The following is a 23278-nucleotide window of genomic DNA, read 5'->3' on the forward strand; positions in this document are numbered from 1 at the left end:
TCCTGTGTTTTATTTGATTACTGTTTTGTGATATTTGAATGCTTTACACTTTGTCTCCTAAGTTAAGCCTTGACGCTCGTTGCCAAGCTACCAAGGGTTGAGCTGGGATTAATTTACTGAGACCTAACTGTACCTAGGTGGAGGTTAGTGGCTTGTTGCTAGGTGTAGGTACCTACCTGTCCTTACCAATAACCCATTTTCCAACATTTTTGGAAGCAGCGACGGGATCCTGTACTTGTGTTCAATATCACGTTACAGTTTTAGGTAAAACAAATTAAAAATCCTTTAAATTGTCCTAGTGCAAAAATTGTTTTTAATTTGGATTAATTTCAATTATTGAATTTTTGTAATTTTTCTAAATTCTTGTTTCCAATTTTTGCAAAAAGTTTTTGTTGACACCAAACTAGGGAACCATGGAGCTTGATCTGGCTAGCCTACCCACACTGACAGTAGTCCAGCTTAGGGGGTTGTGTATTGAAAGAGGGTTGCCTGCATCCACTGATCTCAGGAAGCAAATCCTGATCACATCCCTGACAGCATGGGCTGAGGCCCAAGAGGTAGAGTCAGAAGAAGCTCCAGAGGAGGGAGAAAGAAGGGAGGATGCAAGCTCTAACCACTCAGGGGAGGGAAGGCATCTAAGCCTAAGTGAGGATGAGGAAGAACGGTCCTCAGTAAATACAGTCACTAGGGGCAGACCCAAAGCTAGTGGTGGGAAGGGGGTCCTTTCAGGAGGAGAGAACCCATCCATCAGAGAAAGAGAGCTGGAGGCCCAGCTAGCATACATAGCTTTGGAAGCAGACAAGCTGGCCCTAGAAAAGAAAAAGTGGGCATACAAAGAGAAAAGAGATGGAGGCAGCGATAAAGAAGCTGAGGTGTCCATGGGTGGGGGAGTTTGCCCCAGATTACCCAAAGGGGTGGTTCCTGCCTATGTAGAGGGGGATGACATAGATAAGTGGCTGGGGGCCTTTGAGAGGGCACTCCAAATGAGAAGGGTTAGGCCTCAATACTGGGGTTCCCTTTTGTGGGAGTTGGTCCCCAACTCAGGGAGGGATAGGCTTCTGACCTTAAGGGGGGAGGAGGCAGATTCATACCCTAGTATGAAGAGGTGCTTAGCCAAGAAGTTTTGTCTGACCCCAGAGCAATATAGAATGAAGTTCAGGGACACCCAGAAGGTCAGTACCCAGTCTTGGGTTGACTTTGTGGACATTTCACTAAAGGCACTAGAGGGCTGGATTATTGGTAACAAAGTAGATACTTATGAGGGGTTATACAATCTGATCATGAGAGAGCACATCTTGACCAATTGTACCCAAGAAAGGTTACGCCAGCATCTAGTGGACTCTAAGCAGACCAACCCTAGAGAACTAGGGGAGGCAGCTGATGAGTGGTTGAGAACCAGGGTGGTTGTCAAGTCCCAGGGGGGAGACTCCAAGAAGGGGGGGACAGGTCCCCAAAAACCTAAGGAGGGAGGTGGTAACCCCACCACAGAGACTCCCTCTGTACCCCAGAACCCTAAGAAGGAGGAGAGTAAATCCCACTCCCACTCTGACCAGCAGAGACAGTTAGACCCAGGGTTAAAAAAGCTCTTGGACAGTAGGGCTTGCTTTGACTGTCAGCAGACAGGTCACTTCAGAGGAGATGCAGCCTGTCCAAAGAAGGTGGTTAGCACTGGGCTGTCCAGCGTAGCCATAGAGGAGGATTCCTCAGATGATGAAGTCCTCCTAGCATTGAGCTGGGAGACAGGACCAGATGGTAAGCTGGTGATCCCTGAGGGTGGGAGTAGGCACTTCCACCACATTCAAGTGAATGGGATCCCTACTACTGGCCTGAGAGACACCTGTGCCAGTCACACTATAGTGAGTGACCGGTTAGTGACCCCAGACATGTATGTCCCAGGAAAGACAAAGAAAGTCAGGATAGCCACAGGGGAGGTCACCTCCAAACCTGTAGCCATAGTGCCCCTAGAGAGGGAGGGTATCCTTGACTGGATTAGGGTGGTAGTCAGTGCTGACCTTCCCCTAGATTGTATCCTGGGCAATGACCTCCCAGAGGTGAGTCTGGTCACAGATGGGGTGGTCGCCCAGGGCGCCCCCCCAACCCAAAGTCCTGGGGAGTCAGTCCCTACAGTTAGGAGACAGGGGTCCCCAAGAAAAGGAAAGAAGAAAAGGAAGGGTAGGCCACTCTTAAAGAGAGTTCCAGGGAGCCAAGGGCCTTCTGCCCCAGTAAGGGGGGAGCCCAGAGTTGGCACTGGTGAGGCCTCACCTGACCCCAAGGAAGTCCTGAGTAGTCAGGCAGCTGTCCAGATGCAAGGTGTTGCCCCTGCACTGACAGAAGGGAGAGTGGAAGGAGGGTGTCTGCCACAGGAGGTGGTAGCCCCCCACTCTAGACAGCAAGAGGGGTGCCAGGACCCCAAAGTTGCCCCTAAAGCAGCTCAGCCACCTGTCAGTGGAGAGCTTAGGGTGTGGTTCTGGGTACTGACAGCTGTCAGTAGCCTCTGCTGGGTGCTAGCCTTCCTGGCAGCAATGTACTTGGCCTGGGAGGCAGACCCCAGGGCCAATAGCAAAGTAGGCCCCCTGACCCTATTGGTCATGGTGGGGTTGCTCAAGTGTTGGGTGACCTCTTTGGGTAAGCTAGGTGTTGCCCTAGCAAAGTTTGGAGTAGGGGAGGTGGGCACCTCACTACCCAAGTTGGCAGAGAGAAAGGAGGAAGACCCCCCTAGAGGAAAGTTTCAGTTTGAGTTGGGTCCTTTGACTGTTGGGATGGCTTCACTACCCATAGGGAGTGACCCTGACAGGAGGATATAAGGCAGAGTAGGCCCTGCAAAGGGACAGCCAGTTTTCTTCACTGTCTTCCTCGCCTAACAAGCCAGGAAGACTCTCCCAGGGTTGGGCTGAGTCTCCTGGGCGTGTGGGCTGGGGGGGGGGGGGGTTGTGTGAGAAAACAGGGCTGATTGCAGAGGCCCCATAACTTTTTGCCCCCATTTTCCTCTTTTTGCTGGTGTTTTCCTGACTTTGATGGTGCCCTGGGTACTGCTAACCAGTCCCAGGGCCTGTGCTCTGTGTAAAATGGATATGCAAATTAGGCTAATTATAATTGGCTAAGTTAACCTACCTATAAGTCCCTAGTATATGGTAGGGCATGTAGGTTTAGGGACCACAGCATAGGTGGTGCACACCTAGGTGCACTGCTGAGGTGCCCAGTGTCATTTTAAAAGCAAGCCTGCCTTGCTGGCTGCTTTTAAATTAAAGTTATATGCAAATTCGACTTTGGAATTAAAGGTACTTCCAAAGTCTTAAACTACCTTATTTTTACATATAAGTCACCCGTAAGGTGTGCCCTATGTGCCCCTAGGGCTGGGTGCCATGTAACTATAAGCAGGGACTTTATAAAAATAGATTTATAAGCCCTGGTGAGGTAAAAACAGCCAAATTCGTTTTTCCCTCATTGAAGTAAATGGCCTTCATAGGCTAGAATGGGCAGACTTTATTTTAAATTTTAAAGTCTCCTTAAATGTTACATACCAAGAATTTGGTATCAAATTAATTGTTGTAATAAATCCCACAACTTCCAGTTGTTGGATTTAATATAACTTGTTCAGGTAAAAAGTTTAGACTTTACCTAAAAAGTTGCCAATTTCAGCCCTGCATTGTTTTTGCTGCTGTGCTCTGATTGGCCAGCCTGCAGCAGCTTCTGCCAGGCTGCCTTGATGAGGTGTGAAGTGGCCTGGCTTCACACAAAGGAATGTGCTTGTGGGAGAGAATCTCCCCTCAGCAGATGGTGAGGCAGGAAGGGGGAGGGCTGCCAAACTGGTCTTCAAAGGCAGAGAAGGACATTTGGAGCACCCAGCAACACCCCCACATCCTGCAACCCCAGACAATTAGGTGCCCCCTTGATTAGATTAGGAGAGGGCAGGAGAGGGGTGTGTTTATGATTTTTAGCCACACCAGTGGGTGGGCTCAGCCAGATGTAACCTCCAAAAATCAGATTCATCCATGTTGGATTTTTGGAGACTGTTGCCTTCTGGGATGGATTTTTGCCACACTTCCCAGGAAGTGGTCATCACAGGGGGACAACCCTGTCCCTGATTGGAGAACCAGGGCCCCCCTGCTTTTCACCAAAGGAGCAAGGATAAAACTGGAAGACCTGCACCCACACCTGAGATCCCTACCAGATTTCAACAAGAAAAGAACTAAAGGAGAAGAAGGACTGCCCTGCTGGACCCCTGGCCTGCACCTGGAACCTGCACTCAGAAGGACTGCACCAGCTGCACACTTGGGCTTCACCACAAGAAGGACTTTGCCTGGCTTCAACTGGTTCAAGGAGGGACTCCCTGTTTGCTACAGGTGAAAAATTGCTATCCAGAGTCCCCTGCACCAACTCCTGAAAAAGTGACCAGCTGACCACTGTCCAGTGGCCAAAAAGGAGTTTGCGCCAGGTGCATTCTGGGAGTTGAAGTCCACACCCCCCAAGGACCATCACAGAACTTCTGGACCCTTGGGGTGAGCTGTGGACCCCAAAAGAACCTTAAAAGAACATCTGGGTGAAGCCCCAGAAGTTTGGAGAAGATTGGACAAATTGTGTAAAAAAGCTCCAGAGAGGGACCGACCCGCCGCGGAAATTCTAGCCGGCTTGCCTCAACCGCGACCCGGCCTGACTTCGTGGTTCGTCCCGGTAAAGAAAAACATCCGAAAAAGAGACTAAGTCCGAAGGTAAAAAGTTGACCGGGACCTCCCAGCCATCGTATCCGAGAAGGGCTCCACGGACGTCGGATCAAGATCCAGGTTTACCCCGGTCGAAGGATTTTCATCTCGAAAAAACGACTAAGTCCGAAGGTAAAAATCACCACCGAGGAAACCCACATCGCGTATCCGGACAAGGGCTCCAGGAGGTCGGATTCAACTGGCAGGTTCGTCCCGGTGAAGAAAAACTTCAAAATAAAGACTAAGGGGGTCATTCTAACTTCGGCGGGCGGCGGAGGCCGCCCGCCAAAGTTCCCCCGCCAGAATACCGCTGCGCGGTCAAATGACCGCCGCTGTAATTCTGGCTTTCCCCGCTGGGCGGGCGGGCAACCGCCAAAAGGCCGCCCGCCCGCCCAGCGGGAAAGCACCAGCAACGAGGATGCCGGCTCCGAATGGAGCCGGCGGAGTTGCTGGTGTGCGACGGGTGCAGTTGCACCCGTCGCGATTTTCAGTGTCTGCCAAGCAGACACTGAAAATCAATGTGGGGCCCTGTTAGGGGGGCCCTGCAGTGCCCATGCCAGTGGCATGGGCACTGCAGGAGCCCCCAGGGGCCCCACGACACCCGTTCCCGCCAGCCAGGTTCTGGCGGTGAAAACCGCCAGAACCAGGCTGGCGGGAAGGGGGTCGGAATCCCCATGGCGGCGCTGCTTGCAGCGCCGCCGTGGAGGATTCCCTGGGGCAGCGGGAAGCCGGCGGGAAACCGCCGGCTTCCCTTTTCTGACCGCGGCTTTACCGCCGCGGTCAGAATAGACCCTGAAGCACCGCCAGCCTGTTGGCGGTGCTTCCTCCGTCCACTACCCTGGCGGTCTCGGACCGCCAGGGTAGGAATGACCCCCTAAGTCAGAAGGTAACTTTTTAACCGAGGCCTCCCGCGACTTGTAGCCGAGCAGGGCTCCATCGCGGTCGGCCTGAAACTTTGACTTTGCCCCGGTCCTGGTGCAACCAGATGACCCGATTGGCGCTTTTTGTTTCTAAGCGCTAGAAAAATAATAATTCTTTAAAAATTCATATCTCCGGTTCCCCTGAACCGATTTTAATCGTTTTTGTGTCATTTTAAAGATAAAAATATAACTATTTTTATAAATTAGTTTTGGATTTTTAAACTGTTTCCTGTGTTTTATTTGATTACTGTTTTGTGATATTTGAATGCTTTACACTTTGTCTCCTAAGTTAAGCCTTGACGCTCGTTGCCAAGCTACCAAGGGTTGAGCTGGGATTAATTTACTGAGACCTAACTGTACCTAGGTGGAGGTTAGTGGCTTGTTGCCAGGTGTAGGTACCTACCTGCCCTTACCAATAACCCATTTTCCAACATTTTAACCAGCATTATTGTAGTGCATATATTGTATCCCCAAGGTGTGTTCAGGTGAACCACCAACACCAAAACACTTGCCTACTATAGCAATCTATTAGATTCTATGTAACACCAATACGTGCCTGCAGGCCACAGTGTATTAACAATACATTTTTAAAAGCCCGTTATCTTTAACACATGCTTTTCACAATAAGTAAGTTAGGCCTTCAGGCTTTGTTATAACATTTCATAATAAGCAGATGAAACCTCTAAAACGAAGCACGACGTTTCTTAATGCATTGATGAAACCTTTACTTTTTGAACATTGGTTTTATGCCCAACACTGGCCTATTCAAGTGCACACAAACTGGCAACTATCATGCACATAGATAAAAGATTACAAATATCCATCTAAAAGCAGCTTGGAAAACAATGTACAACCCCACTAGACAGGGCCTAACAAGAATCAACACAGTGAAAACCACCTTTGTTTGTGTGAGTGGGAGGCCAACACCAAAACCCTTACCAACTACGGTAATCTGTGAGATTACGTTAAAACATACCGAAAAGTAGGCTTTAGTATGTAGTAATACCAACCCACACTTAAATGCCTATTGACTATACATAGGCTTTTCAAATAAAAATGTCAGGCTTAGTACCTTTATCATAACATGTCATAATATACAGATCGGGCCTATAACCATGATCTTTGGTGTGTCATCATAATCAACTCAATTCTGCTTTATCAAGAATAGGGTTTACCACAAGCCAAAGTGTGTCAGACAAGCAACCTTTTCAGTGACAGAGCACAAATTTAGCCCCATCAAATCAACGTGTGAACAGAGCTTAATGTCCTCTCACAGTAGTACCCTGAAAGTTATTTTTTGTTGATCACATAAATTCAGGCAACAGTTGCACTGTTAAGCCAGGCATACACATCAGTGTAGCCCTGGGCAACCCATACTGCCTCAAACACAAATATGAACTCTGAAACCTAAATCTGAGTATGGGAGTGGAGAGTGCTTGGACTTGAATACATTATTCATGGTTGCCCTCCTTCCTTCTGTGCTACTGCCAGAAAAAGAAACACCATAAACTATCTAGGTATGTAGGACACTTTAACAGCAGTGCAATGTCATGTGTGTGACCCTGTATGTTCAACCTCAGGCAGCTGGATAAATAAACAAAATGATCACAGCTGTACTGAGGACAAACACTTTTTTTGTGGAAGCATGCAACGTCTACCCAATTAAAACTTGTACTCGTGGCTCCCAACATGTGGGTAGAGCCAAATCCCTTCTCTTGGTAATTCTCACATAATCGTTTGGCATCAGCTGCAATGTCAGTCCAGACCATAAAAATCAGAGATGCCATAACCAGGCTCCTGAGGCTTTATATGCACATCCTCTGTGACCACATAATAATGAGGGTCATCGACTATGGGAGGCAGGAGTGCCTATTTAACACTAAGAAAATTAGGGGCACTACAGGCTGAAACTAGGTTAGAAGAAATAGGCACTGAAACATTGGGAAGTTTAAAGATGCTCGGATTCCATAGTTTACTGACTAATTCTATGATGCAACGAAGGGGTTACTTCCTGCTCACTTAATCTATTTATAACTGCGCATGGGGATATTCGAAGAGTATTTACAGGATTTCTTAGAAAGGGGACAGTAGTGTTGAAACCAATCAGAGGTCTGAGCAGCTGTTCCTCCTACAGGCATTTCTCAATGTTGATCCCAGTCCTTAAAATTCTCAACAGGTGTTGTATGACATACTGTGATCTATCTTGATTTATCAAATGCCACAGGACTCCTCCAATCTAAAGAGTGAGTTTCATATTATGGGGATGTGTTAGACTTGATGAAGCCATTAAAAACCTTAGAGTGATAATTTCATATGCATTTGTTACACTGGATAATACTGGACCCTGCAATCACAACTTGTACCTACCTGCTGTATAATACTTTCAGTCAGAACTGGCAGTGTGATGTCAGATTAATGGGATGTCTGTAGAGGCTCCAGACAGAGCGCCCTTGTTGCCCTTAACTCTCTGCTCTGGCTAAGGAGCCACTTGCCTGTTGCTGAAAAGAAGCACCAGGAATCCAGGGCGTACAGTTGAATAAAAAGTGCACATTATTTTCCTAAATACAGATGGTCTACTGCTATACCACTGTTATCCAGCGCAGTGTGTTATACATCTTTTAGAAGAGGTGGACTACTCTAGCCTAGCCTTGAAACTAAGTCTTGTCTATTAACCCTGGGCAACTTCACGCAGGAGGAATGTGAGAGATAAAAATTACCACCCTTGGATCACACAGCAACTACTTTAAGCTACTTAGGGGTATTTTAGTGCTGCACCAGGACACTTCAAGATATGAATACTCTTTTCCTAAAATACAACCTCACACAATGAGTGACATCACGGAACACTATGCTAAGGTTTTCAGTTACACTACTGTTGTCAGTGATGGTATGGGTTGCATTTGTGAAAATGCTCCCCTCTCACCCCCAGGATTCTATACTATCTCCCCCCCAGGATTCTATACTATCTCCAGGAAATAAAGAACTGGGCATGATACTGAACAATCTATGCATTGGCAGCCCCCAGCATTTTAAACAGGTGCAGCACGAAGGATGAGATTACATACAGCCTGATGTACTTACATTCAACACCTTTTCAAATAGTTTGACATTTGTGTGCCTATTTAGTGCATAATTACTACAGGTGTTGCTCGGTTGCTCCAAATACCAATGACGAACTAGGTTACTGCAGTTTCTCTATGAAAACAGTTCTTGAAGTGTCAGCATGCTGGCATGGAATATCACCTAAGTGTGACCGTTCACGTTGTGTGAGCAATGAAAGTTTGTAGAACTCTGTGATGCTGGATCTGTTCTGAAGAAATTGAATATTACCCATGTTGCCTTCAGTGAGAGAAGGAAGTTTGTTTTGGTACTACCATGCTGTTACTATTCTGTGAGGAACTGAAGTTTGCACTGCTGTTGTTGGAGTTGTACCTATTTCTGCTAATGCTCACCTAACTGTACGTGACCTCTAATGAAGGGATGCCTGAACTGTTTCTGCCCAAGGCGTAGCAGTTCTATGAACAGGGATGTTTTCACTGTTGTTTCCCCATCTCATAAAAAAAACAAAGGATAATCTGAATGCCCTTGCATACACTGCCCAGGCCTGTCAGAAGCTTTTATCGGACCTAGGGCAAAAACTAAGTGCAGGGCTCTGTCCCAGAGGCCTGATTTCAATCCTAACTTTCCAGTTTGGACAAACTCTGAAAACCAAAACAATTTTCTTTCCTCTGCATGCTTTTCAGTGATCATCACATTTGAGAGTAACTTGAAATAATTTAGCTCAGGATGTGCACTGTACAAAAACCTCTCTTGTATATCTTTTAATAGATCATAATGTTGCTCCATCTATGAGACAGTAAGGGCTTTGTGTAGAAGGCATAAGACAACCGACTTGCCTCTTGGGTCACTTATTGACATTTTCATCAAGGCAGACGGTAGAAAGAATGCAATATCCATTCAGTATCTCAGCTGCACAATCTCTCATAATGAAATCAGATTTCCACCCGTGCTACTACACTTGATCAAAAAGCATAACTCTAGGCAGTTATGTTTCTCCTCTGTCCCTCCTTTTCCATAATCACCACATTTTAGAGCTCCTTGAAATAGTTGAGAATATGCACTGTCTAATAGCCTATCTAACAGTTTAATGGACCATATTGTTGCAGGGAGGAGTTCCAGGCTGAGTCAAGAGCTGTGCCCTTAAGCCTCCACATCACTGCTTTTTCAGACAGGATGCAACATAGATAGAGCTGCAGTGAATTATGGGACGCGATGGGCACAGCCTCAGCAAGGCAGGAGATGCTTTTTTTGTAGGTAGTATAGTTTGTGGTCTCAAGGCCTAAGCCTGCTGCTGCTGCTGACACCCAGTCAGTCTCGAGTGTGGCTTAGCAGCATGGACATGTTCTGTTTCATAGTGCAGGATACAAGTACAATAACCTGCCCTGCTAAACATGCAGCATACTGACAACTCTGTCAATAGCCTGTTGTGAGACGTACCCTATCGCTCCTCCCCCTTCTGAGGCTGGTGAACATGCCCTATGGAGCAGGGGTTGTTTCATAATATTTGACGAGAGATACCTTCATTCTTGGGTACCTGACCACACAGGGGCAACCAACAAACACGAAAACAAGTCAATGGAAAAGAGAAATGTCATTTGCTTGGCCTAATTTTTTAATTTTGAGGTAAGGAGGCACAGGTAAAAAAACATTTTGCGCTCACCCACTTAGTATTTTAAAATACGTCTAACAGTTAACAAAGGTAGAAAATCAATGTCAACTTAAGTGACATAAACTCACCCAAACTAGGGAACCCTATAACAAGGAAACCGTCTTCAAACTATCCCAGTGCAAGATATGGAACCCCCACATTAAGCATACTACACGAGGTAGGCGACTGTTCATCCTATTTGAGTACATGAATGTATGGTACATCCATATGGGGTTTGGCTATTTCTTGCAAGAGTTTTGTACATCCTGTATGTTTGTCTGTTTGTGAAAATTATACAACATTCCTTTAATACAGCTCAATTTTTTGTAGTTAGCTACCTGTGTTGTACCTCTACTGTCTGTGTGAGAGAATCGTTTGATGTTCTTTCAGCTTCTGCCATCTGTCCCTAACTTATTATATGTGTTAGGCACAGCTGGACTGCAGCTGTCCTTGTTGAATCTTTATTGTGGTCTGAAGCTTGGATAAGACTTCCCAATCCATATTAAAAAAAAGAAAAAAAACGCTATAGCTGGCCTAGTGCTGGGCTGATAGTCCTAGTTACGATGTTAGTAAAAACATGGGGCTTAAAGCTTAAAGGTTATTGCCTGTTCTATCTTACAATTGAGGTTAGACAAGAACATCCATTTACAGATTTTTAAAATGAAAGATAGATTTTATACATCTGACTTTCATCTTTACATTTGGAATATTTAGACACTTTTCCGGAGAGCCCTATAATTCTTACACAATAATGAAGGGAAACTGGGACAGTGTGGTTAGTAGTGACTAGAACTCTATCATCTGACACTGGTTTTTAAAAGAAACTGGACACTATTATACAGCTGGATTTTAAAGCTTTTTAAGAAGAAACAAACACATTATTAAATATGTGTGATAATTTTTTCTTTGATCGAAGAATGAATACAGCTAAAATGGTAGTACTGCAAAAAAAACAAAGTGATAGATGGAATACACAAAGTAATCTCAGCCATTGGCACCTGCTCGAGCTGCATCCCCAAAAGTGTATCCTGATATCACATCCCATGCTCAGGTCTGTCATTTCAGTAATTTTCCTATTTAGCCCCTTGTGCCCCAGCACTCAGAAATCAAAGGAACTTTCTAGCCTTCTGCAAGTCTCTCAAAACAGTTCTGCTTCCATCCCAAATCCTGTTCTGTTCTCCTTTTGTCATCATTTCTGGTACCCCTTTTGTTTGTTTTAAAAGTATATCTATGCACGTCTATGTAGTTATGTATCTATATATTTATTACTTTACACCTACTGTATGAAAAACAACATTTAACTCCCTCTAATGCACTAGTTTATGTCTCATCCTATACCTCCCTCAATAGATCCTCTACCTCCACTCTGACTCATCCCAAGCCTCATTTATTACTATGATCTCCCTAAGTTCCTTTCTTGACTCTTCCCTCCTCTGTACCTCCTTGACTCACCTCAAATCGCATTCTACTACTATGATCTCCCACATAACCTTTTCTAAATCCTCCTCTAACACTCCTTTGACTCACCTCAAACATCATCTAACTAATATTAACTCGCAATTAACACTATTTAGACTCTTGCCTCGTCTATTCCTACTTCATCCTATTCAATCAAACAAACACACTCACATGTCCAACCCTCAAATTAACAACTTACATTTCCCTATACAAATCCACCACTGATCCTTTGGGTTCCGGAGTACAGTGTTTCTTGCCAAAAAGCTCAATGCCTTGTCAGGGGTAGAAAGAGCTTTATAAATACAATGACAATAACAATTATATAGCTCTAGGACATCAAGGTGGGTAACTGTTATCTTCATCATCATTCTGGTAGCCATTAAGGTTAAAATTAAGAATGAAAAGGAATGTGATAGATATAATTTAGCATGATCGCTAGTTGATATAAAAATAGAATAAAGACTAAAGATTACTCTGATTCATATAGGGGAGAGAGCTCATTTATTACAAGAGAAGGGCAAAATATGTGGAACTTTACAATATCCACCATGTACTATATGAAATGTAACCTTTAAACAATTCTCAAAGTGGATGTTTCACTCTTGGACCTAATATGTACCCATTTTGAACTGCTGTTGCGGAGAGAGACAGCTGGCACAAAATGGGAACAGAACTATGATCATGGCAAACACAAGGTACTTTCTTGCTTCTAAGGAGCATGAAAGTTAGTAACCCATTTCAAATCACACTTGATGTAACCCATTCACTCAAAAATTGACTTACCTGGCTACAGTGACCACAACGCCCAGAATGGTGATGGCAGTGAGAATGTGCTGCACTGTTAGAACATCTTCATCGTACACAGTTAGCGAGATGAGTACGGCCAGAATGGAGCCAGAGAAGAAACCCACATTTTTGGCAATAACAGTCAGCAGAGGGGAAGTAAAAGAGTTCATGTACTTGGTGGCTGGCTTATAACCTCGGCTTAGTCTGGTGTGCAGCTCATGGTTAAGTTCATTGAAGTGCCGCAGATAGAGGCGGCCATAAAGTGACCAGCGCCTGGCTCCCAAGCTTCCAGGCTCACGTTTGATGACCTCTGTGTAGCTGAAAAATGCATACAGAATCTGCCAAACCAAAATAAAAGGGCAGAGGATGAGGTTGGCTAGGCCCAAGAGGCAGATGGTACGGCTGAGCTGTTGTGCCAGCTCTAGGCGATTTCCCATGCGTTTGTACTTTGGTTGCAAGTTCCACTTGTTCTGAAAGAGAGAGCCAGGCCCCCAGAAGAAGAGAAGTTCCAGATTGTATTTCAGGCCCTGGGTAAGAAAGATGACATCGCCCACCAGAGGCAACTGGAAGCGAATAGGCAACAGGGACTTATTGACCATGGCTACCATGTAGTTTTTAAAGCGTAAAATACGGTGGTATATGTCTAGTTCTGTCAATTCCTTTTTGTGGACACACATTTGCTGCTCTCGTTGCAAAGAGACAAGACGGTCCTGGACCTCCTGCCAGGTGAAGTTACAAAGTTCATCCTATCACAAAAGGAGCAAAAAAGAGCAGTTACAACTAAAGCGGTAGATCAGAAAAGGTAAGCATTCAGAGAGAGATGTTAGGTTGTTCATAAAAACAAAGGATTACAAAGAACTGAGGTGGACAGAAAAAGGGACAATGTCACCAATGAAATCAATATTAAAACACTTAGTAAGGGAAATAAAATTTCAGATAGAGTACTGAAAACTTTAAACACTATGTTAGATAAATGTACCTCGTTTTGTACAGGAGAATATAAGCATTTCCAGAGATGACTCAATGCTACCATAACTTTGTATTTCATCTGAATCAAGATACATGTTCCTTCTCTAGTTGTTCAGCTTTCAATTTAAAGTGGCCCTGCTTGTAGATTAGGAGAATCTTGTGGATTTCTGCTTCTATGCAATGAACGAAAAGCTAGTTTTAGAGGGTAAAAATGTGCATACGAGCACATTTTGCTTGTGCTCCAATCCCAATATCAGAACTTCTCATCCAAGGCTACAGAATGGGAAAAAGAACTTATGAAACAGACTACATAAGTGAATAGGGAGGTGTAGGACAATAGTTCAAGGAGAGGAAAAGGGGTAGGAATGGAACTAGGAATGAGTGAACATTTTCATTAAATTCAAAAATCTGAAGCCTGAAGTAATACTTTTTACTTAATGTTTTGCAGTGTTGAAACAATCCCGTTAAACAACTCCTTGAAATCTATAAGCATAACTATCCACCAACTAGAATTTATGAGGTATCTGGGGCTATAGCAAAAATACGGACTGCAGATGGAGGAAATCCAATTCTGCAGGCACCGTTTAGGTTTAAGACTTGCAGTCCCGTTATCATTACATGAAGAAGTAGGTTGAAGCAAACTGGAACACCATATTAAACAAGCTCCTATGCTTTTGTGACTATCAGTCTGGACAAATATCCACAACTCCCTAAATCAATCCATCAATGAGGATTGTTTAGCCTGTCGTCAGGGATACAAAATCCATTGGCTTTAGTATATTAAGCAAGTAGCTGAGCTTTGATAGGCCACACTTATCCTCTAGTCCTTAAACAGATCACCAAAGGGGACAAAAGCCAGGATGCATTTGGTGCATGTATGTCATCTTTATGGGAGGTTGAGAAGTTGAAAACATGAACAAAGCTGGTTTATGTATTCTCCTAAGCACCCTTAGATATTGGGCCTCATTAAGGAACGGCAGTCCTAAGACCACCGTACCTACGCTGGTGGCCCAACCCCGCAACCTTGCTGGTCCAATGCCAGATTACAATTCCGCAAGTCGGACCGCCGCTACTGCCAACATCGTGGATCCCGATGTATTGGTGGAGGTGAAAGCCATGTTCAAGCACCGCTGTGCTGATCACAACTTGCCTTTCCGCCGGCCTTTTCATGGGGGGGACCCGGCCATGAAAAGGCTGGCGGAAGCGCAAAGATGAAGCCATAAGAGGACCCCTGCACTGCCTATGCCTGTGTTATGGGCAGTGCAGAGGCCCGCCCAGCTAAGGCAGACAGTGCACATTCCGACTGTGCTGGGAGCACAGTCAGTGCAGCTGCCATTGTCTCTTTTTAGAGCCGAAGCCAATGCCGCCGCACTGACTGTCCCGCCAGCCCCTTGGGAACATCATAATATGGAGGTCTTGAGACCAGATGGAGACCAGACGGAGATCCGCGTCCAGACCGCCGTATTGGCGGTTCGACGGTAAGATCGCCAAACTCGTAATCAAGCTGATAAAGTCTTATTTAATCCTAGTGACTAACTTCTAGGAAAGGTGTCTGTTGGTTTTAACCAGATTTCATCCGGGCAGCATATACAGTTATCTTAGCTTTTCCTTGGGCCAATCCAAGACTGCTACAAACTTAACCTGCCCATGCGGTGAATCCTCCTCGCAGACATATTTACACTTAGTAGACTTCTGTAAATTCTGTAACTCTTTTACGTATCTCTTTAATTTCTGATCTTAAAACTCATGTTCTTTATAACTGTAAACCAGCACTTTATTTTTTCAGAATAGCGACTGCCCCTACTTACCACATTAGATGTATGCTAAGGCCTACAGCGGGTACAACAAGTTGTTGCTTTTTTTTTAGCTCCCACAGTTTAATTTACTAACCTGCAGTTCTTACTAATTGACTTTTATATTTGCACTTGTTAATGTTGCATTTTTATGATTATTTATGTGTATTTTATGAGTACTGGGACTGAATTCAACTTATACTTCTTACCTCAGGGATTTTTGTGAAAAACAGCAGTTTCACCTAGATTTCACACCCAATAAAATGGAAGTTTATGTTCTATACCTCTGAAATACTAATATTTGACAGTTTGGAGGGAGAACAAAAGCAAAACTGTTACAGTCTAGAATTCATTATGGGGACCACTGCACACTACTATGAAATTGTGAAACATTGAAGTATTTGTAAAAAGCCTAGTTGAAAAGAGAGTAACACAGGGTACAATAAATCTCTACTGTTGGTTGGTAAAACAAAACGCTAGAGAAACAGTCTTCCGTAAAAATTAAAACTGAGGATACAAAAACTGAAAAGGATATCATTTAAAGAGGGGCCTTTTGTTGGGCAAAGAGATGAAAATAAATCTATGACTATTCCTTTGAAAATTAAAACCAATGTGATTAGAATATTAAGGCAAAAACCTGACAAGTCCCTGTATTCTACACATCTATGAAATGCTGATCTGGCAAGTGCTTGTACAGTAATGAATGGTTAGGGCACATCTCTAATTTTTAGAAAATGGATGTCACATTCATCTCTGTTGCTAATACAAACCTTCACAGCCTCCTTGAGAAAAAGCAGAGTATTAAGACAAATCAAGAGGGGCGTGGCCGAGAACATAGCAGGCGAGACACACCTGTGCAGAGCTCCAGCTGGACCTAACATATACCTGCACAGATCCTCTAATTCGGGGCCTCCTCAACTCCTAACACCTGGCTTATCCTGTGCTGAACATCGACCAGGGCATCCCCAGACACAGTGCTCTAGGTGCGGGCCACTGCAGAGCTGCGATGAGCTGGGCCCTGTAGGAAGCTCTATGCCCTAAACTTTTATTCAGCCTAAAGAAAGCGATAAGTGAACAGGCTGTTCGGAGGGGGGGGTGGGGGGGGGGGGGGGTGGGGGTTGATGTTTTGACATTGGTCCCTCTTGCTAATCTGGGGGACTTGAAGGACTGGCTAACTGGCTACAGCGTCTGAAGACCTAAATCCCAGGATAGCTCTGGATGTTGACGGAAGTCGCTACAAATGGCCCTGTCTGTAAGGGTGGTGCAGATGGGGCACCAGACCACTACATGATACTTCAGAACTGCTACTGTTAAGAGAGTGGGACTGTAAAGGACCCCCCCCCCCCTTTACAATGCTGCCACTTGCCCCTGTGGGCCCTGGAGGTGCATGCATCTGCCTCACGGGGGATACTGCTGGACCGTTCCATTTTATGCCATGCAATATAAGGATGAATAGTGTTTTGAAGAACTACTTATGGAGGGGTAGAGTGCAGGAGACCTGCTTGGCCTGGTCCCTCCCCCCCACCCCACCTTGGTACTCCTGACTGGCTTTGGATCTAGACTTTAAGGACAGCAGGACGACTTAAGCCTTACAGTATGTGGTCTGTCCTGTGAGCACTTCTGATTGCTGTTGGAGGGTGAGGGGGGAGATGGGAGGAGGTGTCACAAACCCTTTCTGGCCTTGGCTCCTCTCAGTCCACTTGTAGCTGCAGCCGTTTTCAGAGAGGGATACTCGATCACTGCCCTCTTGCCACTTTCCACCCAGTACCTGTAAGTCTTGCTTGGCCCTTGTACAGTTGACAGTGTCTGCGAGCTCCATGAAATGGCCAAGGATAAAGACCCGAAAGTACACCAATGCAGTCGAACGCCCTCCTAGGGTGGATATGGAGTCCCCTGTGCCGGATAATGCAGCGCTTTTAACTGTGATTCAGCAGTCCACACCAGCCCTGGAATCGAGGATTGGTGAAGTCCACCTGGAGGTGTCTCTTTTGAGATAAGATCTTCCTAACACACCAGACAGTGTAACAGCCGCACAGAACAGAGTGTCCGAGTTGGAAGACACTATGCACTTCCTGGGAAACAATGTAATGAAAATAACAGCAATTACTAAATATTTGCTGTGGGGAGTCGATGATGCGGAAAACCAGAAGAAGCGCATTAATGTAAAGTTTCTTATCTGTCAGTGTACTTTTGAAGATTGAGGAATTTTCTGGACTCATATGCTGTGCATTATTCCACCATCTAGTGGCTGGGTCTGGAATTGTCGCCAAAAACATTTTGTCCTTTCTTTGGTTTTGTGTTTTGTTGCTGTTGAACGTCGACGTACCTCCATTTGGTGTCGTACTTCTTCTGGAAGTTCCCACCTTTGGTCACCATCTTCAGATTCTACTTTTTGTTTCACTTTCTATGCAGAGGTGGGTGGGCCGCATGTGAATCCAGACAATTCTTCAAGCTGCAAAACTACCCCGACAGGTAAGAAACTTTGTTTTGCAATGTGAATCCTTTCTTGATTCACATGCTGTGCATTGACTCTATAGCAATTTGTTCTTATTGAGGTGGTTGGGTTGAAGATAAAAACCAATTACTAAACAGATGCTGTAAAACGTTTTGTCCCACTTGAGTTTCTTTATTCATTTGTACATTTATGCATTAGTGTCCAGTGAAAGTGTGAACTGATGACCATGTAGCAGCCATGCTAATATCCTGTAAATGCGCATTTGCTAGAAAGGCAATAGTTGCTCCTTTTCTCCTTGTTGAGTGAGCTCCTGGAGCTGAATGCAATGGTTTCCTTGCATTCTTGTGACATAATTGAATTGTTTGTGCTATCCACCTTGCAACTGAAATCTTGGTTACTGGTCTTCCTAGAAAACTGCTTGCAAAGGAAGCAAAGAGTTGCTTTATTTTCCTAAAGGGCTTTGGCTTTTCAATATAAATCATTACGGCCCGCCTTGCATCTAGTGTGTGCAATGCTCGTTCTGTCTGATTCTTTGGGTTTTGAAAGAAACTTGGTATTTGTACACTCTGGTTTATGTGGATTGGTGAAATCACTTTAGGTAAGAACTGAGGATCAGTTCTAAAGCCCAATCCTGTCTTCGTGTATTTGAAAATATGGCTCTTGTAAAGTGAGCGCCTGCAATTCGCTTACCCTTTGTAGGGAAGTTATAGCTACTAGAAAGGCAGTCTTTAGATTGAGCATAAGTAGACCTGCTTTTTGTAAAGGTTCAGAAGGACTCTTCATTAACTGTGTGAGCACCACGTTCAAGTTCCAAGCAGGAGCTGGTACCTTCTTCGGTGGTGCAATCTTCTTTGCTCCTTCCAAAAACCTTTTCTCTACTGGTGTCCACTCATGTAAGCCAATATAGCAGCAAAATGTATCTTTAAAGAAAGATAGTTTAAACTGCATTGAAGAAGATTTGTTAAATATTTTGACTCTGTCTTTTCTTTTGTATTCTTTTTCAGAAGTCCTTGTTTACAACACCATAGTGTGTGTCTCTTCAATTTAGTGGTATAGCATTTTCTAGTTGTAGGTTTCCTTGTTTCTCTACGGACAGCCATTGTTTTTTCTAGCAGTTTTAGATGTCTGAATTCCAAGTCCTCAGAAGCCATGCTGCTAGGTTGAAAGATTCTGGCTCTTGGTATGGAACCCTTCCTTTTCCATTGACAATAGATCTTGTCTTCTTGGTAGATTTACTATTTTCCCTTTTGCCAATTTGATCAGTCTGAGAACCATGCGGGTCTTGCAGATTGCAGTGCAATTAGATTATAATTTTGCTGACCTTGCATTTTCTAATCACACTGTGTATCAGCAGTTTTGGGGGGAAAAGCGTATGCAAATCTCCCTAACCAGTTTATCAATAGTGCATTCCCCAGGAATTGGTGAGATGGCCGTCTGGAGACAAAGCTTTGGCATTTTGCGCTCAAAGGTGTTGCGAATAGATCTGTTTCTAAAGTTCCCTGTTCCTGAAAGATCCTCTGAAGAACTGACTGGTTGAGTTCTCATTCGTGAGAGCATGAAGCTTGTCTGCTCAATCTGTCCGCCTCAATATTGTTCTGCTTTGGTGGCCGCACTGCTAACAGGGCCATCTTTCTTTGGATTGTCCATCTCCAAATTTCTTGTGCTAATTTGGATCGAGGTAAGGATTGTGTTCTCTCCTGTTTGTTGACATAGAACATGGTTGCTATATTGTCTGTTTGGATAAATATTGCCCTTCCCCAAAGCTCTGTCTGAAATGCTTCTAAGTCTAGGAGCACTGTTTTTAGTTCCAAAATATTGATATGTTGAACTGCCTCATGATCCTTCCACACTGCTCGCACTCTGAGATTGCCCGAGTGCAGATCCCATCCCATATGTGAGGCGTCTATTGTGTTGGTCATTGTAGGAGTTGTTTGCAGAAATGTCTTCTCTAGAGTTCTATGTGCTCTGTTCCACCACACTATCTCTTCCTCCACCTTCTGCGTGACCTCCACTAGATCTTCTCAACTCCCTGTGACCATTGATTTTGCAGCTATTCCTGTAATGGTCTCATGTGAAGTTTTACATATGGGATCAAAGGGATACAGGAAGCCATAATTCCCAGTAACTTCCCCACTGTCCTCACTGTCAGAGCTTGCCCCTTCTGGCAGTGCTGAGTTTTGTTCAATAGAGTGTTCATTCTCTTCTCACTGGGGTACACTTTCCCTTGGATAGAGTAGATTCTTGCTCCTAGAAACAACTTTTCTTGTTCTTCAGACGATTTCTCTATATTTATTGAGAATCCCACAATGAATAGTGTTTTCATCACATGATGTATGCGTTCTTTGCATTTTTTAAGAGTTTGCTATTTTTAGTCAGTCATTCAGATAAGGGTAGACATGAATGCCCTAGCATCTCAGATGTGCTGCCACCGCCACAATGCACTTTGTGAATACTCTTGGGGCTGATTTTATTCCAAAGTCTAGAACTTTGAATTGGTAATGTTTTTAGTATACCAAAAAAATGAGATATTTCTTGTGTTTTGCATTCACTGGGATGTGTAAATGGGTGTCCTTTAAGTCTATTGTTGCCATAAAATCTCAAATTTGTAGTTGTGGTATACCTTCTTGTAGTGTTGTCATTTTGAATTTTTGTGTTTTTATGAATTTGTTCATAAATCTCAGGTCTAGAATACGTTGTAGAGATCCATCTACTTTTGGGATTCGATAGTAAATTTAATAGTTTCCTTTGTTGATTGCTAATCTTGGAACCTGCTCTATAAACAATTTTCCAGCAACTCCTCCACCTCCTTGAGTAGCCTGGCTGTTTCTTCCTTTGAAGAGCTCTAGTCTTTAGCCTTTTTCGTGGTTGTGTTCGTAACAGTTCTATGCAATATATGTATTGCATTAAGTTTAGAATCCACTTGTATGATGTGATATTTCTCCACTCCTAAAGAAAGTTTTTTATTCTCCCTCCTACCGGTGTTTTGTGCAGGAGAGGATGTTCTTTGTCTTCCTTCCTCAGTGATGTTGGTTGAGGGAGTGTTTGAAGTACCGGAAAGTCACTTATTTGAGGGTGTTGCCCCTCCTTTGTGCGGAAGCCCTCTTCCACATGTCTTTCCTCGAAAAGACTGCCTGGCCTGATTACACTGCCAACTTTGCTGCAGTTGTGTCGATTGACTGCCTCCTTGGAATGATTGGTGTAAAGTGCTTGACTCGAAGTTACCACTTTCTGTCGGTCTTCTTAAAGGGGCTGTACCTCCTCTCATGTTCCCTCTGAACTGGAGCATTCCCATGCACCTCGTAGTCTCATTATTCTTTTTTGGTTGATTTAGAGTATCAAACAGCATTTCCAAATAGCTGTTCGCCACTTAATGGGTCATTCAGAATTTTCGCCAGTAAGTCTGGTTTGAGCCCCGATATTCTGAGCCACGAGTAGTGACACAGTGCAACAGCCATGGTCATCTGCCTGCTGGATGTGTCTGATGAGTGTAATGCAGTCTTTAGGAAGATGTTGGCAATGTTTTTGCCCTCTTCCGCCAAGTGTGCAGCCCTCTTCAGGTATTGTTCTGATAGAAGTTTCATTAACTCTGCCATCTCATCCCAGTTACGTTATGCATAACGGTTTAGCAGAGTGTTTGAATTTGCGATGTGCCATTGATTTGTGGTGCTTCTTTCAAATTTCCAGCCCATGAGAGCCATCCATTTGCTCTCCTTATCTGGAGGAGGGCCAGAGGTTAATAGATGTTGACCCTTTTCCTGGCTGTAGATGTAATAACAGAATCAGCTGGCACCAAACCCTTTTTACGAGTAGAATCTTTAGATGAGGACTTCTATTTCTTGTCTGCCCCCAGAGTGATTGCTCTGCATGAGGCTGGTTCTTTGAAGACCTCCCTTCCTTGGTCTCACACACTTGGGAGCATGGGCAGATATTGATTCCTGGATTGAATGAGTAAAAAGAGTTTCTAATAATAAACACCCCTGTGGTTTCTCCTCCTCTAATTAGACCCCATATTTATCAGCTGCTATCTTTATCACCTGGTTGTGCAAGCCTATTTCATCTGGTGGTGATAGTTTGTGAGGGTAACTCTCCACTCCTTCCTCAGGTGATTCAGTTTCCAAATCCTGCCAGTGTGCCTCTGAGTATTCAGAACCCTCAGAACCTTGACAAAGACCAGAAAGATTGTCCTTTTCCTCTTCACAATCGAGTTTTTCTTCTTCCCCTGGTGCTAGAGGTGTCTTGATTTCTTTGACCCCTAACTCATTCATTCAAAGAAGCTTTATTGCGGCTACAAGAGCCAAAAAAGCGCGAGCAGTAATAAATACAAATAAATGCACATGATAAAATAAAATTGCAGGTAAATATGGTGATAAAAGGGAATGAAATATAAATAAAAATTAAAATGGAATAAAAATGAGATAGAATAAAATGGAATGAAATTAGAAAAAATGAAATGAAGTGAAATGCACTCTGCAGGATGTTGGGACAGTCTTATTTGGAGTCTTTGTCCAGGAGAGTTTTCCCTCTAATAAGCCAACAAGCTCCGAGGAATTTGGCGATAGCGATCACTAGCGTTGGTCTGGTGTCTGATCTAAGGATTCGCAGAGCTAGCGCAGAGCAGCGTGCTCCCAGTAGTCTGCATGCCGGGGCCAGCCATTTCCTACGGGGGGCAGTATACGCGGGGCATGCAAAAAGGAGGTGAGGGAGATTCTCCACGGGGGCTTTGCAAGCAGGGCATGCGGTGGATTCGTTGTGTGACCAGCTGCTGGTGAAAAGTCTTAATGGGAGTGTTCCAATGCGGAGCTGGAAGTACAGTTTCCTTTCCCTTGGGGCCGTGATTAGGTCCCAAAAAGTTTCGTACTTGCATGACTCTTTTAGGTTGGCAAAGTCACAAGATAATGTAGTGTGGAGTGCAGCCCGAGTGTCTTCGTTGTTGGCCCTTTGCCAGTAAAGTTTCTTTAGTTCGCTTTTCGAGGGAAAGACTGACGTGGCTGGTGAGTTCCAGAGATCATCGAGCCCGATAGAGTGGAGTAAATCCTTGATGGATCGTAGCCAGGGGATTCTGTGCAGGTGGTCGGCTTTTAGGATGACCTGTAGAGCTTCGGTGAAGATGGCAAGTTCCGGAGTGGTCCAGAGACGCCGCCAGTACAGCAGAGGTCGCAGGCGGGCTTTGTGACCAATGCGTTTGATGCCGAGGTCCTTGAAAAGAGGGAACAGTGGGGTGCTTAGCGGAAGGGACACAAGGTTTCTTAAGAAGTTGTTTTCAGCGGTGGTTAGGTCATGGGTTTTGGTATAACCCCAAAGTTCAGCCCCGTAGAGCGCTGAGGAAACTGCCTGGGCTTCGTATAATTGTAATGCTGGGCGAATTGGTTTTGTGTGTGAGAGGTGGAAGTTTTTTAGTAGAGCCCCAGTTGTTTGTCTTAATTTAAGGGCTTGTTTTCCTATGTGTGGCTTCCAGGACATGTTGTCAGTGAGTGTTATGCCCAGGTAGC

The 23278-nt window shown here is 44.5% G+C and overlaps 1 protein-coding gene across 4 annotated transcripts in view; it reads right to left on the reverse strand.

Moving 5' to 3' along the window:
* The window catches only part of ATG9B (autophagy related 9B), a 411143-nt gene that overhangs the window by 155482 nt on the left and 232383 nt on the right, over positions 1-23278 (reverse strand). For all 4 annotated transcript variants that reach the window (XM_069210766.1, XM_069210767.1, XM_069210768.1 and 1 more), the window contains one exon: positions 12570-13318. In XM_069210766.1, coding sequence (XP_069066867.1) covers positions 12570-13318 — 749 coding nt within the window. The remainder of the gene's footprint in view (positions 1-12569; positions 13319-23278) is intronic.

Source organism: Pleurodeles waltl, chromosome 10, assembly GCF_031143425.1.
Source record: "Pleurodeles waltl isolate 20211129_DDA chromosome 10, aPleWal1.hap1.20221129, whole genome shotgun sequence".
Taxonomy (NCBI): Eukaryota; Metazoa; Chordata; class Amphibia; order Caudata; family Salamandridae; genus Pleurodeles; species Pleurodeles waltl.